This window comes from Myripristis murdjan, chromosome 17, assembly GCF_902150065.1.
Source record: "Myripristis murdjan chromosome 17, fMyrMur1.1, whole genome shotgun sequence".
Classification (NCBI taxonomy): domain Eukaryota; kingdom Metazoa; phylum Chordata; class Actinopteri; order Holocentriformes; family Holocentridae; genus Myripristis; species Myripristis murdjan.
The window spans coordinates 9,937,081-9,956,072 of NC_043996.1; the positions used below are offsets into that span (position 1 = coordinate 9,937,081).

Consider the following 18,992-nt stretch of genomic DNA (forward strand, 5'->3'; position numbering starts at 1 on the left):
AGCTGCGTTATTATGAAGCCCATCAGAGTTCAGGGCAAGATAAACCCACATTATGTTTGGGAGAGGCTGTATGCCAAACCTGTTTAAAGGAATAGGCATCAGGCCAGCGAAATCTGTGACCAATCACAGCGCTGATGGGTGCATCTTGTTCAGAACTCCAGTGGGATTTATAGTAATGCAGGCCAGCGCCCATAAATACACTGTGTCAAAAAGTAAACATTTACTTTAAGAGGAATTGTAAAATTGCTCTTTTTAGTTTTTAATGTCTCACTTATGAATATCACTAGAAGAGATGTTAATCATAGTTTAATGTTTATGTTATACAAAGTAATACGTTGCTCTGTTTTTAGAAAACTAATAAAAAGGTAGTTGAGAGTCAAGGGTATATAGAGCTGGCGTCCGTCCAAACCATATCATAAAACTAGGTGCCAGTTTCAGTCGAGTTTGACTTTATTAGACAATATCAGCAAGATGTTTACATATCTTAAACTTCTGTCAAGGATACAGTCCCAGACTTATTTCCACTGTGGTCCTTGATAGAGGCAACAGCAAGGAAAGCAAATAGGCACATTAGGCAACGAACAGCCTAAAATGTTAAAAGCTAAACAAAAAAGTAAACCAAAGAAAAGAATATTCCATATACATGACAACTTGCATTACACACAATAAAATATTGTAGCAACATTCTTACATTCTGTGTCAACATATGATCATTCAAAATGTGAAAAGGCAAACAAAAAACATTTTCTCCATGGCTCATAGTGTAAGCCACCTGACCTGAGGATACAAATGTCCTGGGTTCAAGTCCTATGTGTGAACAGTGTCAGTGTTTACTCACCTACATTTCAACCATCCCACATGTGGGCTCACACTGTGATTTGAAATTCTGAGAGAACCCAGGCTTTGTTTCTCCACTGAAATTTACAATCACAAATTTCAGAATTCACAATCTCTTCAATGAGCATCAAAGCTACCTTAAGTTCTCATGCTAGCTGGACCTTATACATTGCCATTTGCAACAACATTTAAATTATTTTTTTTTCTTTTATTATTTCTCGATATGCTCAAAATGTTTGAGTTTGTTATTCAAATCACTGACTTATTAGCTTCCAGCTAACAGTCCCCATCTGTGTGAAGAAGTTATACTACCATTTTTATTTTCCCCCCCTCTGACTGACATCTCATACAGAAACAATCATACGGAAACTTAATTTAGTTTGGTAACATTAAAAATGATACATGTTCCTATCTAACCTTGGCAAAGTTGCTGCATCTTCTCAGCAAGCTCTAAACAGTGAAGAATCCTGCGTTTCTCTCTGTGGAGCTCCTCTGGGGGAACGTGGCCTGCTAGCTTCCCAGAGAAGAGCACAAGGTCCTGCATGAAGAGGCCCACGGGCTCCCTGGGTGCTGACGGCATCTGGGTCATGGTGCACGAGTCAAAGTGGAAGTTGATGTTCTTGGCCCTGGGAAGGCCAGGCGCCCGCTCCTCGATCCACGTCAGAGGCCTGGTAAGGACACACACCATCAGGATGCTTTCAGACTATGAAACAGACATGTTCTTTTTTTGTCCACAGATCAAACAATCACATTTTAAAGTTTCACTAAATCATCAAATAAAGTCTTACGATGTGAGCAAGTTATCTGTTTATTCATTAAACAGGTAAATTATAAAGAAATGGGAAAGTAAGGCTAATTTATACAATGTAGGACCAACATACATACAAACACTTTCTATTATGTTGACTTAATTTTGAACATCTTGCAAAACATAATCTTGTTGTACACCTCCTATGAAACTGAAACAGTGCAGACACGCGTCTTTTGTCACAGCAGTGTTTGGTTCATTGGCCCACGAGTATGATGTGTTCTATACTGCTATGAAAAAGCAAACTAATTGCCTACACAGATGATTTCAGGTAAGTGTTTTTTTTGTGTTCCTTTTGTTGTTATTTCAGTCATGAGGGGTTTGCAGGGCAGGCTGGTGGAGAAAATGCAGAAATGTCCTCACCACTATGATTGAAGAGGTGCAGTTCATAAAGATCTCAAGATTATCATTTTTCATTTTTCATATCATTTGTCATTTTTTATAACTTGCCTTTACTCCATGGTGCATGAAATGGGCCTGCAGTAAGCGAAGCGTTTCAGTTTTTCATTTTTAATACACTGTGAGAAATTTTGCTCTACCTTGATTCCAATGGTTACTTTGTTAAAAATAAAGTGAAAAAGTCAAATTTAAATGGTATCATTTTTAAGGTAAAGGGATATGAAAAACTAGAAATTTGTAATTATATACCTTAATGTAAAGACAAGCTGTCATTGCTGAATGTAATAAATCATTAGAGGTTGACTAAGGCTGGGCTCATTTAGAGCCTTCATAAACTGGTCCACTGTAGGTATGAATCATCACATACTTATTAAACATATGGGTCACACTTGTGAAAAACTGATGCACCAAATAAATTGAGCAGTCACCCAACAAAAGGGAAACTGTAGAGCTTTTGTAGTATCAGCTATACGTGTGAAGTGACACTAACCTTTTGGTGCATTACATTTCAGTAATCTACTGGAAAAACACAAAATCACATTTCTTCTACAAAGCTTTGCCATGCAACATTAGTGTTGTGTTTCAAAATCAAAAATGCACAATACAAAAAAAAAATAATCCTATCACGTGTGATAGGATTTCCTAATTCTCCAGCATTTTCCATGACCTGAGGGGAACTGCTCTCACCGTTTTACATGGCATATTAGTGCAGTCAGGGTTCTCTCTTGTCCATTATCAACTTTTTGTGAGGCAGTTTGTATTTATCTATTTATTCATTGCTCATGAACAACATGAAATTATCCACTTGAATGCATCTGCATCCCTCTATCATCCCTTTTACATCGAGAGATGTGGATCACTCCAGCTCCAGCTACAGACTTTTGCAGAGGCTTTGCAAACACATAAAAATAACTGGTCAATGTGGTCTGTTTTCATCATTATTACCATGACTGGTGATAATCTGTCGCTCACAACCTCAAACATGCTGATCTTTAGCCATTATTACATTTCACTTTTAATTGTGTTGCTCTTGTTTCTAGTGATGAGAAAGATAGCTGATTCCACTGAATTGGTTAATATGCATGCAGCATTTTTTTTCTCACCTGTTATCGGAGGTTACGAGCTTTGCAGTCATTTTGCTGTAGTTGTTACTGGGATCCTCCTCTATGGTTGCTGCGGTTACTGACAGGTCACCAAACAAATCAACCAACCATGTAAGGCGTGAGATGCCACTGAAGCCCAAGAAACCAGCTCCGGGTTTCAGAGCGCCACCTAGAAAACACACAAACACCTATTATCAGGGTGACTGCTGTAAGCAACCTGTTGCTAACACACTCGAGGTCTTCCCAATGTTTATCAGAGTGATTGTTATGAACAGTCAACCTACTGCTCTACTGCATGTGAACCGGTCCAGGCATGCAGCACTGGAGCCCTGCTGTTTTTGTTTAGATCATTACTGGGCGAACAAATCTCCTGTAGCTGCTGTGATATCCATGATTGTGATTGGTCAGAGTAATGTGGCTGGTAGTGAGAAGTATGTTTTAAAAAAAATGTCTGGTTAAAAGAGAAACCCAGTTAAAACAAAAAAGGGGGATTTCTCTGCACATGTTGCCAGAATTGCTTCAAATACTCAAAATAAATGCAAGCCAAGTCTTAAAAAGACAAATCTTTTTAAGAAAAACTGCCCCTTTTTGTGTGTTTATCTCATTTTATCTGCCTACCTATCTATTTATTTATTTCAAATCTGACCCCATAATAAAACTCTCATATCAAGCATGAAAAATACAAACTAAAATAAATGTGGGAGAAAACAGTTATCACTATAGGAAACTACACTGAAATGAAAGTTTCAGTTTATCAGAATACAAACTAATGAAAATAAAACTATATTATCCTAACAGATGGACAAAAGTATTTCATAGCACTTACCAGTAAAATGAAGGGTTCCTTCCTGCAGTCGTTTGCCCGCGACCTCTTTCTTCAGCTGTTTGTATTCTGCAGACAGCAGCTCTATGTGCTCCTCATGAAGAATCACTCCTGGACACACATACACACACACACACACACACATCATCATCATCATCATCATAATCATCATCATTACACACAAGATCAGTTTTTTTCAATACAGATTTGTTTTGGATTCAAACAGGTTTTTAAAAGTTTTACATCACACTGACTAAACAACTCTTAAGTTTTAATCAATATTGATTTCTTAATGAATGCCTAACCTGTTCTTTTATTTATATACTACATTATATATGTATATAGAACCTCCAAAAGACTGAACTGATACTGAATTGACTGAAACTCTTGCTAGCAATTCAAATTAAAAGCAACACTCATAGCAGCATAATGACAAAGATCTCTCTAATGTTGTCATGTGCCCTATTTTGATAAGTTTCAGCTACAGACTAATTGAACTCAACAGTGTCTGTTGCACACAGGGGCAGAGCTCATCAGAAAAGAACATTAACTTCTCAATTTATAGGCAAATTGATGTCCTCTGAAGGATTTATCACAGCTATGTTAGACACTGTTAAGGTAATGAAGAATTGCTTATCCTCTGCCATAATTTATCTGAAAACAAAAATCATTTTAAACTGAGTAAGATGCGACCTTTAAGTCTGTCCAAGAGGTAATTGCCACTTGGACATTATTCAAAGGAGCGCACATTAGGGTCAATGAATACTGCAAGAAATTAATATAACCTTTTTGCTGGGCCAAATCCCAGAGCTCCACAGCAGCCTTGTAGCTCAGGGTCATGGGATACTCCACGCAGACATGCTTCCCCGCCTGCAGAAAAGTCCTGAAGGGGAAGTGGATATTAATGGGTCAAATTAGAAATGCTCATACATATATTAATTATATCATGGAGGATATTTTTAAAGATGGGAGATGAGAGAAAACGCAAAGCAGACGTAATTACATAAGCAAATACTTAGGAAGGACTACATTACCAAAGAAAATCAGTACTGAAGTTGAAGTAGGCGAAGCAGCAGTTTAAGAGATTAAAGTAACTGAAGCGGCAGCTGAGTTAAATAAAACAGACTTGAAGCAGATGAGGCAGTTAAAGTATTCTGTATTTGGGTTTGGTTAGTCTTGGTAAGTGTAACTTTGTAGTCGACTCTATGGAGAAACTGGATACAGCGCTGCTTAAAACCAGGGCTGGGCAATAATATATTGATGTTGTTGATATTGTATTGTAGATATCAACCGGGATTTTGGATATGGTAATATGAAAATGTGTACCTGATACCGTCCTCATGCGCCTTATTCTCCGTACAGATGAAAGCCACATGGATGTCCTCTCTGCTCACAGCTTCTTCTACTGAGATCCGATTCACCCCCTGCTGAGGCTCCAAGTCTCTCCTAACAATCAAAAACATCATCATCACACAATATTAGGAAAAATGACCAAAACATACAGGGGAAAACAAGGGGAAACTTCTGAGGCAGTTCAACTTATATTAAATGTAGAGCTGTACAATAAATTGATGTTACATCAGTGTGGTGATAGGTATTGCCTGCGATTTGGGATATGTTAATGTTATGGTGGGACAGAAGTGTTGTTTACCATGAAGGGTTGCAATGCTTTCTCTGTCGGAGATTAAAGGCAGAACATGGTGAGTATTTGATACAGAAATTATGCATTATGGGTATGGGTAAGTAGGCTATTGCTTTAACTTCCCAAGCTGGGGTTTTCCCTTTTCCCTTTGTCCATGCTAAATAGTATGTGCATGAGTGTGTGTGTGTGTGTGTGTGTGTGTGTGTGTGTGTGTGTGTGTGTGTGTCTGTGCGTGTTTTACCTGGATATGAATCCTTTGATACTGAGTGTCTCTGCAGCGGTGCCAGGCAGCGGTGCCAGCAAGTCTCTGATCCTCACCCAGCCTGCTATGCCGACGCCAACTACCACTGCTCCTGACATGCTGAGAGGAGAAATGGGAAGACGTTACCAGACCTTACAGTGTCAGATACAGTAGCTGCACTTTATCTATGCCCAGTAGAAGAAACTGGGTGGGCCACCTGCACAAAAAACACATACAATTCACACAGTTGACATAGTCATTGGTCAGGACTTTACAAAAGCAACTAAAATTCCACGAAAAAAAAAAAAAATCTCTCTCAATACAATAGATATTTATAAATACAAGGCAAATAAACACAGCTGTTTTTGCAGTGATGGACGGCTTTGACTCATTCACTGTGTCTTTATATCTTATTGTTATTTTTCTGCAATTAAGCACTTGTTGTTTTGGGGGTTCTTTCTTTAATTAAACTTGTTTTGTCTAGCCTTGTGGTTGTGATGTCTTGTGTCATGTGCTATGCTTTGATGTAATTGCATGTTTATGTCTTATACTGCACACAGGGATGATAAAGACTACTATTAAATGCACTTGGACACAGGTCTATACAGTACAAACACAGGGCTATATAGACACACAATGCAACATGATACAATACAGGCCCAAACAATACATTGGAAAGCCATGGTGTCAATACATTTGCACAATACAAGATTCAATGGTCCTACAAAGCCAACAAATGGTGAAAATTATTAGTTATTGGTAGACCTTACCACTAGCAGCAAAAATTATTTGAAGCAGCCACTGAAGGAACTTAATTTATTTAAAATCCCAAACAAGGGTTGGCCATAGTGTTGGCGTTTGCCTTGAACCCACCTCCTGGCTCTGACCTCCACTACTGTTTTTAGTCTCATATCTGATGTAGCAACACCCACCACATCCCTAAACATTTTGCTAGAAGACAACAGTTACAAACTTTGTGTGTTCTTGACAGATAGGAGGAGCAACCGAGATAAGGTACCTCTCTTCATTCTGCAGAGAATGGCACATTCAGTAGACACTCAGTTCAAGCAGCACACAAAACAAATGTGGACATGGATTACTACGAATTGTGCACTGTGGATTGTTATTCCCTGAAAATGTTGTGGACAAATATTTGTGTTTGTCTGAGTGGATAATATGATTGGGACCACAATTTAATAATTTAATTGACAAACTTCTGTTTTAATTTTATTTAAAAAATATATATATTACTTCAGTCAATAAAAAGGGTAACAAAAGTAAAAAGGGTATTTAAATATTTGTAGTCTAGAATTTCAAAACATCATTCAATGTTCAACTTCTACAGTGTACTTTTGTATGTTTTTGCTGATGAGACAAAACCAAAAGACATCAAATTTGGCAAAATGCCCAAAGCAAAAGTGGTTCTTGTCCTTTTAGAGAGTATTTTTTGGTTTGTTTCACTCAACTTTATACATATCCCTTACCATTGGCAAATATCCCTTACTAAAGGTAAGGGGTATATGCCTTTTGCAGTTTGGAAGGCTGGACTGGGACAGCAATTCAGGCTGGGAATCTAACTCCAACCCAGCCCACCCTGCACATGCAGACCAGACCACAAACACGGTCAACGGCGCAGCATGGTTAAGGAGATAGAGCGGTTGTCTGGTAATTGGAAGGTTCCTGGTTCAATCCCCGGCTCCTCCAGAGAGCGTGTCAAAGTGTCCTTGAGCAAGACACTGAACCCTTAACTGCTTTATCAGGAATTAAGTCCAGATTCCCTTCAATCAAGTGATGTGTAACACTTGATGGTGAACAAAAAGAATCAGATCAGTTAATCTATGTTCTGTGAGGACCCAGGTTAACCCCCGTCACATTTGTGTTCACTTAAAGCAGATTTTTCTTCATCTTGAGGTTCGTATCAAATGAAAGATTAAAAAAAAAAAACACAAAACTGGCAGTTTCTGATTTCAGAGACGTGCAGTTGGATGTGCCTCTACTAACTACACACAATCCGGAGTGTCACACTGTTGATCTGGTCCAAGCGGCCAGGCATCAAGGGATGCAAATCATCCATGGCACCAGAAATGCTCCAAATGTTTCACTAGATTAATAAAGAATACTGCACCTCTCCAACCACCTCAGCATACCACACATCTCCAAAATACCGAATGCAACAAAATGAGGAGAATCCATCACTGCACTTCACAACAATGTCACTGCATCAGTGACTTACTGGCCCTGTTTGGTGCAGAGCACCTTCATGAAAACAGGGTGTTGAGTGCACTCGGAGCAGCTTTTGTTTTTTTTTGCTAAACATATTGATCCTCATGGTGTAAAGCCTGATCATTTAAAGAGTTCAGAGAGCATATATTGTATATAATTTGCTACATCCCTGTGGGGAAACTTTATCAGACTCCATGCACAGCAGCATAAAAACAGCAAGACAGACAAAAAACAAGAAAAAAACAAGGCCAGTCAACAATCAGTATTTTAAAGCAATCAATCCCACACATGATCAGTAATCACCCACACCCCAAAAAACTGTTGTGTAACAGTTTTAGTCACTAACCAATTTATTGCACAACCTCTGAAGCCAATAGTGTCTTAGGATGCCTATTACCAGCAGGAATGAGTGTTTGCTGTATTCTGGGAAATACTGAATCTCCCACCAGAGTTGCAGCTGATCTCAGACTGTTTATAACACATAAACACACTGTAGCAATGGAAAAAAAATTATACACACACACACACACACACACACAGGTTTCCATAGCACACTGTTACCCAATATCTGATGATACTCTAGTGTTGTCGAATAATTGCACCATTTTCTGTTTGACTCTGAAGACCCTGAGCACACCTAGAAACTGCATCCCGTAGCCTACCCTCCAGCTATGTGTGCTATCAATATGCATTGCAGAGGAACTTGTACAGGGAGACCTGAGCAATGAGTTATTTGTACATGATCACTGGCTTGTGATCCACCACAGATGCCAACTCAGATGCCATCTCCTCTGTCTTCTTCATATTCAGCACAAGCTGGTTAGAGGCACACCAATGCACAAAATGCTCTACCTCAGAGTGGTAGGTTGATGTACTGCTGTCTTGGTGAATTAAACCAAGACTGGCGGTGGTGTCCGAGAATATGGTTACAATGGCTGGTTCAATAATTTCTGTGAAAGGGAGTGTGGAACTGACACGCCTTCAGAACATGCCTGTGCTGCATGATCCAGAGCACTTCCTGGAGCCTTGATATTTTTTAACATAACTTTGAAATTGTCCCACTCCAAGATCACATGAATGGCAGATCATAAATGACCTGATAGGCCAGAAGTCAGATCAGTTCATTTCCCCTGCTTAGACACATTATCCTTGGTGGCCCTGATGCTCAATTCAAAATATGAAAAACACAGTTTGTACACTGAAATGTAGAAAGCTCCAGGATTTAATGATTCTGATCATTGTTTCGATCACATGAATCTTCATTAAGATCAAATGCCCATCTGTTCAGAATATGACCCACAAAATTTTTGTATTGTCTTAAATTTTTGGATTGACTGACTCTTTCATTTTCACATTTAACATTTGCAAAATGTCCACCCTACAATGGGGTAAGGTCCTAGAAAATGATAGGGAAAATGATTTTCAAAATTGTTAGAGAATTCAAATGGCTCATTCAATTTAAATTTAAATTCTAACAGGCTGTTCTTCAAAGAAAATGTTACAGCTGGCGAGGACACCCTGTTAGGCAACAAATATGAAAAGATTGAAGGAACACAACAGAAAAAAAGGGGGGGAAGGCAAACTACAGAGGTAAAACTTTTTTTCCGTGAACTTGCATGCTTATAGTCTAGGACATTAAATTTTTAACAGGAGCTGAGTGAGAACACCAATGTCTCACAGAGTTATAGTTGGCTAACTAGTTGGCTAAATATTTAACAATTTTGGCAGTTATACAAACACTATTGCCTTTAGGCCAAAAAAATGATGGAGTCACTCAGGCAAAAATATTTGATATGATGATAACTGAATGAACACTTAACCTGGTCTGTCTTAGCAGACTGCCTGCACTTAGAAACTAAGGCTGGTGCTATGTGTGGAGATCTTCTGCAATTCAGTGCTGTGAAAATGATGCAAATTTTGCAAATGCACTCAGAAAATGTGTTGGGAGTTGCCAAGCTGCTGCAGAAGGAAGTGAAGTAGCATAACCAGCAGAACTACGTAACAGTGAAACACTTTCTACTGCATGTCAGCGCTGCCTTATTAGTTACTGTGATAGTGTTGTTTCAGTGTCAGATATCTGATGATAACAAAATGTGTTTGACGTTGTGATTTTTATCCGATGGTTAGCAGCCTGTATTAGGTGTGCACTCTGACTGAAGTGTTTTAAATGATTTTTTTAAAAATTGGAACTTCCTATTCATGTCCGATTAAACCTGTACGCCTAGTACTGGTCTCCCTGATTCAAGCCAGGGTCCTCCATAATCATGAGTGTGCTTACAGCTGCAAGATATTTGCCATATTTTGACTAACTTTTATGAAACAAGGGAGCTTGTAAATGTTGGTTAAAGTTAATGTCAGACTAGCATCTCCATTAATGGGGGTGAGGGACATCATTCAACATTCATCAGTTCTGCAGCGTCTGCACTAATTTTAAGGCTCAATCAATCATGTTTATGAAGTTGAGCCTGACAGACCCCATCAAATCTGCTGGTTTGGATCATTCACGAGACCTAAACATTAACTAAAAGCATGTTAGACATCCACTTGTTGTGAAAACGTTTTCATTTGTATGTTATGTATGTAAAACATTATATTCCATGTTCAAGACAGGCACTATTTTTCCTCATACTATTCTACTGCAAGGTTAAATGTTGTACCCGCGCAGTGATACCTGTGGAGTGGCTCCACGCATCCCTATCATTAGGCTGAGTTTGTTAACTGGACAGTGTGGCGGGTTGACTTAGGGTTAGGGTTAGGGTTAGGCTGTGTGGTATGTAAATCAACCCCCCTCAGCCCAGGGCCAGTCGGTTTAGACGGAAACCATGGTTTCTGGACCATGGCTGTTTTTCCACAGTACTACTAATTAATCATCATTACCTAAATATACCTTTCAAAAATGCTGTACTTGACCTGGTGCAGATGCCATAAAGTATCTATAGGCCTGTATCAGTGTTAAAATTGAGGTATTACCATAACTGGTACATATCACCGCTACCATAAAATGACGTTAGTAAACCGGTTTCTACATAAACCATGGGAAAACACAATGAGTTACGTTCAAAAGGTAAAATGGGGCTAGCTCCACCGTTTACCTCGGATGAACTCGGATCTAAAAATTTCGTGTCTCTCTGACAAATAGAGACAGAGCCTCCGTTTGGTTATTCAGCAGCACACACGCTCTCTCTCTCCCTCTCTCTCTCTCTCTCCCACACACACAGACACACACACACACATAGATGAAAATAATGCTGTCCCAATACCTGTGTGTCTTCAGCGCCTCGCACGGAGATATGCAGTTATCAGTGTGATGGTATCACCGCTTGATAGCTATGTCGCTATATGTTATGACATTGAGTATATGCAAAGTAAGCTAACGCTCAGCTGCCACTGACCGTCTGAGGGGGCGCTCGATTTGACTCTCGACCTGCCCGGTTTTTACCCAGGCGGGCGAGGAAGCTACCGTAACCTACTGGTGTCATATATGAAACCAAAAGTTAAAGTTTACATGAACACCGCCCCTTGTGCCATGCCGGCTGTCTTTTTAATGTCTTCTCTTCTGTGTGGTCTTTCTCAGATGTACCCGCCCTGTCCAGACTGGGTACGCGGCACCTCACAACTGATTTACCCGTCAAAATTTAAGGCCAACTCCGCCCTCCCGGTGCGCCGCCGGAGCATTTGTCGTTGAAATAGTTCGCCCAGGAAAATACACAGCACGTGTGACAACAATGGTTTAGGGAGTGTGTTTTGAAACGTGGTGCCTCAAATGTAATGTGGCTTAGTGACTTTGGATTTCAATCCGGGAAGTTAACCGATTAAATCAATTATTGACTAATAATGTTTGCTAAACAATGTTTCAACCATTGATGTCGTCATGTAGGACCCACGTGAGTGCTATCCCCGCCGGACAGAGTGTGTCCTGTGGCCGGCCCGGTGCACATCACGTTGGAAACGATCCCCCGTTTGATTATATTATGAATTGAACTAATTTATTGATGCAGTGTGGCCGAGCTGGAAGGCCAATCACACACACTCTTGTAATAATTCGCTTACGGCCCACTGGGAGCTGCAGAGGGCGTCATGGCCAGGTCATGACCTCCAAGTGCCGCACGAGTTACCAAACAACCAAACTGAGATACACTGGTTCACCGACAAGTTAAAGTTAAACCAGTTAAAACCGACAATAAACAGGACAGGGAAGACTGAACATAGAGATGTGAGGTTATGTATTTCACTATTCACCAGTCATCACTGCGGTGGCTTTATAGGAGGCTAATTAGAAATTGTGCCACCTAGTGGTTTTAGGGCCACAGTACATGAGGGGCGGGAGGGTGTCTAAATCCGAATGAGGCATTATTTAGGCATGTAAGGCAATGTTTGCAGATTAACCCCCCAGCTTCCAGACACTGCTAGAGGAATTGTGTGGAGCACAGAGGTGGGCAATAACGCGCATCCATTCTGCTCAAAACTAAAAAAAAAAAAAATATATTGGAACGATGTATTCCAAGCTGGTAGGGAAATAGTGCATCCTGACATCCCACAAGAGCCAAAATTCTGACACCTGAAGGGATGGAGGGAAGGAGTCAAAATTACTTCCTCTAAATTCTGTTTGTAGCAGCAGTATTACACTGTATAGAAGCACACGCCCGCTAACTAGCCTGTCACCAAAACTGTGGCAATTGAAATGGAACAAACAGCACATTGATTGAGGTTTCAAAAACCCCAAATTTATTGAAGAGATGGAGTCCATTCATGGTGTTTCTAATGCAATAAAATAAGCTTTTATCTTTATAACCTCAGCCAGGGCAGGTATTGTGTTTTTCTTTAATTCACTTTTGCTTATCCTCCATAATATGGCAATCAATAAAACTGAAACGAGTGCCTTATTAATATGGTCTGTAATGAGAGCTTTGATGAAATGATCTGCAATGAGGAAATTGATAATATGGTTTGTAATGAATGCTGTAATCATGCGGACTGTGATGAGTACCTTGATAGAGGTGAAGATGGACATTTAAGTTTGCATTCAACAAAATACTACCACTGCAAGCACGAGTAGCACTGTTTTTTGTGGAGGAATGGTCTGAAGTTGCACTTGAAAGAGCTGAACAAGCAGTGGCAGTATAGCAGTAGTGGAAGCAGTGGTTAGAGGAGTTGACATAGCTGAAATGGTAACTGTATGACTTGTCAAAGCATGCACATTAATAGTAACAAGAGGAACATGCAGGAAATCAATAAGCCAGTTGCTGCAATACTATGCTATAAGCATATTTCTTTATTGCAGAAATTGAAACTAATGAAATACTGTGCAATTTGAAAATGTAACAGTATGACTGTAATGTAAATATGTTACAAATGTAACTTACAACACAAATTATGTTTATACTCGACATATACAGTAAGTTTTGATAACAACACGTGAGCTGGAGATGGAGAGCACATGCAGCCTGCCAATTTGGTGAAACCAGGTGATCTCCAAAGTGAACAGTTTGCTTTGACTTGTTTGTGTGTGGTATAAACTTTTTGGATTTGAGTCATGAAAATGAAATCAGTTCGAAATCATGGTCACGGTACTGAGTGGATTAAACACCTTCATGTTCACATATTGCACAATCAAATGCATGTCTGTCGCAAATTGGTGCTTACTGGTTGTGGTCTTAAATTAAAAAAAAAAAAAAAAAAAACATCTGAAAGAGCTAAGTAAGGCAACATGCATGTTATCTTCCAGGCCAAAAGCCCCCAGCCACTTCACTTGACAGAAATCATTCCCTCTCCTCTACTCCATCCATAAAAAATAAATAAACTCTCCCTTTAGCTTTCATTTGAAGGATCACACTCTACAGTTGCAGGAATAGTGTCAGGGCACACCGGCTTGGCCTGCGATTTTGGCAATCTCTGCAAGTCATTTTAAATAATAAAATGGTCACCTTAATGCCTAGAGTAAATGGTAGGAAAATCATCCCAACATTTCCAAAACTCCATTAAAAACAGCTCATAGAGATATACTGCTGCACAGAAGAACATAATCCCATCATTTTAAGTGAGACAACTATTATAATTTTGCATCACAACTTAAGAGTGTCAGTCAGTGTACTTACTGTCCTGTGAGAAATAACTGTATTTTGGGAAACCCTGGTGGCTCTGTGATCTCAGGCACGCACAATGTAACCTGTACATCCTCATTTAAAATGCAGCCCTGACATGTCATTCCTTCTTTTTTTCCCAACACCACACATCTTTACTGCTGCACTGTCTAATAAAGGATGAATGCCAGAATAAAAGACAACAAATTCTTTCATTTTGCAGGAATTGCATGCAAAGATGAAGAAGGTACAATGTGGGAAAAATACTATTGATGAAATGAGTGATGGTGGTGCTCCACAGATGCCCTGGCCTATAAACTGTATCCTCCGGATGTAAGAAATCATGTTTGACTGATTCAGACCCCAGCAAAAAATAAAACGAAATAAAATCTTCACATCATTTCAATATTATTTTAAAGTGAAAATGAAACTCATGATGAAAAAATAAACATCTAATAAAAACTAACATCTTTCATCATATTGCAATTGCAATATCTGTAAAATTAATCACAATGTGATTTTCTGTAAGCATATTCAGCTCTACTGCGTGGGCATGTTTGCAAACAGCGTAACAGTCATTGATTTTGAAAATGATGGATTGTATTCATCAGTGTAGCAGTATGTCTATGCAAGCTGGTTTTTATATATTTTTGAAAACAAAAGTGGTCTCATTTCCAACTCATACTAGTTTTACAGTCACGATGTGATTAGCTCAGACAGAAGTGTCATTTTGAGGACTGCAGAGTGTTCAGAGCAGCTTCACTCTCTTTCACTTTGGCTCTCATCCTGGAAATCTCTTCCTCTTGTGCCAGCTGCTCAAAGTCAAATCCCTGATGTGTGGATGCGAAAGCCAATCCAAACGACGCTGCCCCAGTCCAGCTCTGCACGTTACTGCCCTCTCTGACGGCAGCCGCATCATTGGCTTCACTGCGGCTGACCTCCAAATCCATCTCGCTGTTTTCATCCAAACTCCGAGCCTCATGACAGCCTGAGTCATCCGTCTGAGATTCCCCGCTACCTGTGGGTATGGCAGCAGCACCGGCTTTGTTGGGCAACACCACCTCCTCCGGCTCTCCTTTTTCCTGAAAACCAGCTGGCTCCCTGACATCTTTGTCTAGCGCCCGTTTCCCTCGAAGATCCTTTCTAGCAGTCTGACGGCAGAGGCTGTCCACTTTGTGATGAGGGCTACAACATGCTGCCTTGGATGAGAACAAACTCCTGTCCTTGTTCATAAACTCCTCCTTGCTTTCAGCAGCTGTTACTCCATCTTTCTTCCTCAACAGCTCCTGAGGTAAAAACAAAACACTCATTATTATATAACATCAATAACTCTACAAACAGAGCTAGGCATTATATCTATATTATACTGATATCATGACATGAGACTTCATATTGGCTGGGATTATAGATATCGTAATATTGTGATATAACATAAGTGGTGTCTTGTCCTGATTTTAAAAACTGCATTACAGTCAAATGATGTAATTTTCTAAACTTACCTGACTATTCTCTTATGTGCCTCTATCCACTTAGTTATTATATAGGGATTACTGATGATTAGTTATCAAAAATCTCACTGTGTAAATATTTTGTGAAAGCACCAATAGTCACCGTCACAATATCATCATCAAGGTATTTCGTCAGAAATATCGTGATGTTTGATTTTGTCCATATCACCCAGCCCTTCCTACAAATGGTACAGTTGCTGTTCATGTTCATATTCTATAGATGCAGCTAAAAGCAATGAAGGGTGCACAATAGATTAAATATCCATAACCAGACATAAACTGTCTGCTTCAAATCTGTTGTGATTCACCACTCTGCTGTGCCTTGGCAGTTAACGCCTTATTTATTTGCCATGAACACAGAGGATTATAACAAAAAGTAAATTATAGCACAGCAAACCATGTATAGGCTTCCAGTTACTTCACTGTATGGCCAACCAATAATGCCCAACAATACACCTTTTTCAGAGCATTTTTTAAATACAGGTGCTATTAGTAACACCTGTGTTTAGGTTTCTATTCCATGGCTGCTGTAAAAAGGCTCTACTGAATCCAAAAAGCGAGGCGGGGGCCTAGGCTGGCCTTGTATTAAGGTATAACCGTTGTTTCTATATATAAGAATAACTTCTACACGGCAATGGAAAACAAGTCGTCTTACTGTCTTCTGGCTCTCGGGAGCAGAGGGTGATGCTTGGCCAGCGGGGTTCAGTTCATGTGTCTCTCGTTGACTTCTGACTCGCTTGGGCCTCTTGACAGACAGGTAAACCCGGCTGCAGTAAATGACGACCGCATCTTGGCGGTTGGGCCCGAGAGGAAATGGGGAGCTGCTGCCGATCCGTTTGGTAATGTCTTTCCCGCGCAGGACGTCGTCCAGCACCCTGTAGGCTGCCTGGCTGGAGGACACAAAAGACATCTGGAAAGGACCCTGCGGTGTTTGAATCTTTCTGCTCAGCAGGTTTGACATGTGCTCTTTGGCTGCCTCCGCTGTATTATCAGCTGATGGGCTGTTTCTCCTCTGTACGACCGCTGGACAAATCAATGTGGCTTCTGGAGAGGGTGCAAGATTCCTGGAGCTCTCCCTGTCAGCCTGGAGAAGGCCCATCGACTTTAACATTGAGCGTGGCAGACTCCAGAGGGCGATGGTTTTCACCTCAGCCTCTCTGGGGATGTAGATCTCAAACCCATTAAGGATGTCCATGCTCCATATATTCCCCTGTGTACACATGCACAACTTATCAAAGAGTTCACATACTCTAATACTGGGTTGCATTAGATGGTTAAACTTCAGCATTAATCTGTTTTGTAAGTTGATGGTGAGTTGGTGGAAATAACACCTTCAAAGCCCACTTTTAAGAAAATCACACAAAACAAACAATGCATTTACCATTTACAACTTCACACTCTGAATAGCTCAAGTTCAGCACTAAATACCTGAATTATAACTAAAGTGCAGTGCACTGCTGTGGCAGCTTGTATGACAGAAATCCAAAATATTACATCGTAAAATAAAGTCTCTGCAAGCCCTTTTTGCAGCCGTCTGCAATCTGCCATAAGGGCTTGCAGAGACTTTATTTTCTGTGCAGACTAAACACTTTTAATGTGGATAAGACTCTGATGGTTTTATTTCATAAATCTTTTATTGAATCTATTTTAACGTTCTGTATTATTGGCTGGTATGGTAACCTCACGGTGCAGAACAAAAATCGCCTGTCAGATATCGTCAAGGTAGCCAGCAAGATTATTGGCACACAACAGTTTTCACTGTCAGATATCTATAATCGACAAGTCCTGCGGAAGGCGCAGACGATTTTGGCAAGCCATGACCAACCACTTGTAGAAGAATTTGTTCTTCTTCCTACTGGGCAGCGATATAAGTTCCCCAGGGTCAGAAACAATATATTTAAATTTTCTTTTATTCCTAGTGCGATAAGCTTTCTCAATTTGCACTGAGCCTTGACAGAGTTAGTCAATTTGCCTGCACTGACTAAAAGCACTCCATTAGGTCCTGAAACTTAATTATTAGTATTGTTATAATTCTTTTTATTGATTTATTTCTATGGACAGCTCGATCTGATCCATTTTATTCATGACTGTATTGTGGTTGTGATTGTTGATGTCATTGTCTTGGTTGTCAGGGCTGTTCCTTGAATGTTGTACTGCACTGCAAACCAAATTTCCCCTTGAGGAGCAATAAAGAACTGATCTTACTAAAAAAAAAAAAACGAATCAATAAGTCCATGTAATGTGACCTACATCACGTGACCTTCTGAGCGCCTTTAATACAATCAAAATGTTTTCAAGTTTTGTGTGCCGCTCGCGTCTCCTTTGCTTTCAGCCCAATGGTGAATCGAAACAGAAATTACCAACAGCTGCCAGCCATTCACAAAAAGGTGTCGAGTCATCCTCTACCACGACTGTAGTTTAGCCACAAAGTAAATCATCAATAAAATGCACCAATTTTGTCGAGCTTGCCCCGAGGAAACAGATCATATCGGGTCGAAGGACTTTCGGCAAACTTAGCCAAAAGTAACATCTTCTAAATGAACTGTTGTTTTACTCAATAACACATGTCGTCGATATGGAGTCGGAGACAACTTGAACAAAGTGAACTGAAATAAGAAATAAAAGGTTACCTCGAATGAACACGGGTACCGCGACAACCTCCTTGCTTGTTCTGTATCTTTTTCACTCACGCTGCATTAGTCGGAGACTTCTTCTTCTTCTCGTTTAGGGCGGCTTGCAATACTGCCACCTATTGCACCGGAGTATGTACAACAGGCTGTAGTTTACATTATTCTTACACGAATGACTGAAGCAAGCAAGCAAGAAAGAACGAAAGAAAGAAAGAAAATGAGAGGAAGAAAGAAAGAATCGATAATGTCCACACTCCTGGTCTTCTGCACAATAAAAGCTGTTGTTCCTTTAAAGGACTCTTTTTAAAAGTATTTTTAAAGTGAACGCTGAATTTAGGCTCCAAGCAGGTGACCGCAGCCCCCCACCATCAGGGGGAAGTGCGTGCAGAGGGAAGCAGAGGCAGATACTAGCCTAAGGCCTAAGGTCGTCACACACCTCATGTTCTCCAGTCAGAGCGTGGTGTAAGGCTCTGGACAGTGAAAATGTAAAGACTTTCTCTCAGGAGTAAGAGGGGATTTCAATCACCTCCTCTCCTCTGCCAGTGTATCTGAGAGAAGCCACTGGCATATTAAAAATGAAGACTGACACATTTAATATGTGTTCATTTGGTATTATTAATTATTAGGGCCCGAGCACTGGAACAGTGCGAAGCCCTATTGTTATTGTAGTGTTTTTTCTTTTTCTTTTTCTTCTCCTT

The 18,992-nt window shown here is 40.1% G+C and overlaps 2 protein-coding genes across 2 annotated transcripts; both read right to left on the reverse strand.

Annotated features, from left to right (window-relative positions):
* Nucleotides 1-344: 344 nt before the first annotated feature.
* blvra (biliverdin reductase A) lies at nucleotides 345-11,464 on the reverse strand. Its single transcript, XM_030073535.1, has 8 exons — nucleotides 11,337-11,464; nucleotides 5,854-5,973; nucleotides 5,297-5,416; nucleotides 4,756-4,853; nucleotides 3,974-4,081; nucleotides 3,148-3,316; nucleotides 1,255-1,505; nucleotides 345-914 (listed from the first exon to the last, which is right to left on the reverse strand). Exons 2-8 carry the CDS (start codon nucleotides 5,970-5,972, stop codon nucleotides 835-837), a joined length of 945 nt encoding a protein of 314 aa, XP_029929395.1. The 5' UTR covers nucleotide 5,973; nucleotides 11,337-11,464; the 3' UTR covers nucleotides 345-834.
* A 2,887-nt stretch (nucleotides 11,465-14,351) lies between these two features.
* On the reverse strand, nucleotides 14,352-18,370 carry LOC115375897 (uncharacterized). Its single transcript, XM_030075489.1, has 3 exons — nucleotides 18,295-18,370; nucleotides 16,320-16,874; nucleotides 14,352-15,442 (listed from the first exon to the last, which is right to left on the reverse strand). The coding sequence occupies exons 2-3, from the start codon at nucleotides 16,857-16,859 to the stop codon at nucleotides 14,882-14,884; spliced, it is 1,101 nt and encodes a 366-aa protein (XP_029931349.1). The 5' UTR covers nucleotides 16,860-16,874; nucleotides 18,295-18,370; the 3' UTR covers nucleotides 14,352-14,881.
* Nucleotides 18,371-18,992: the final 622 nt, after the last annotated feature.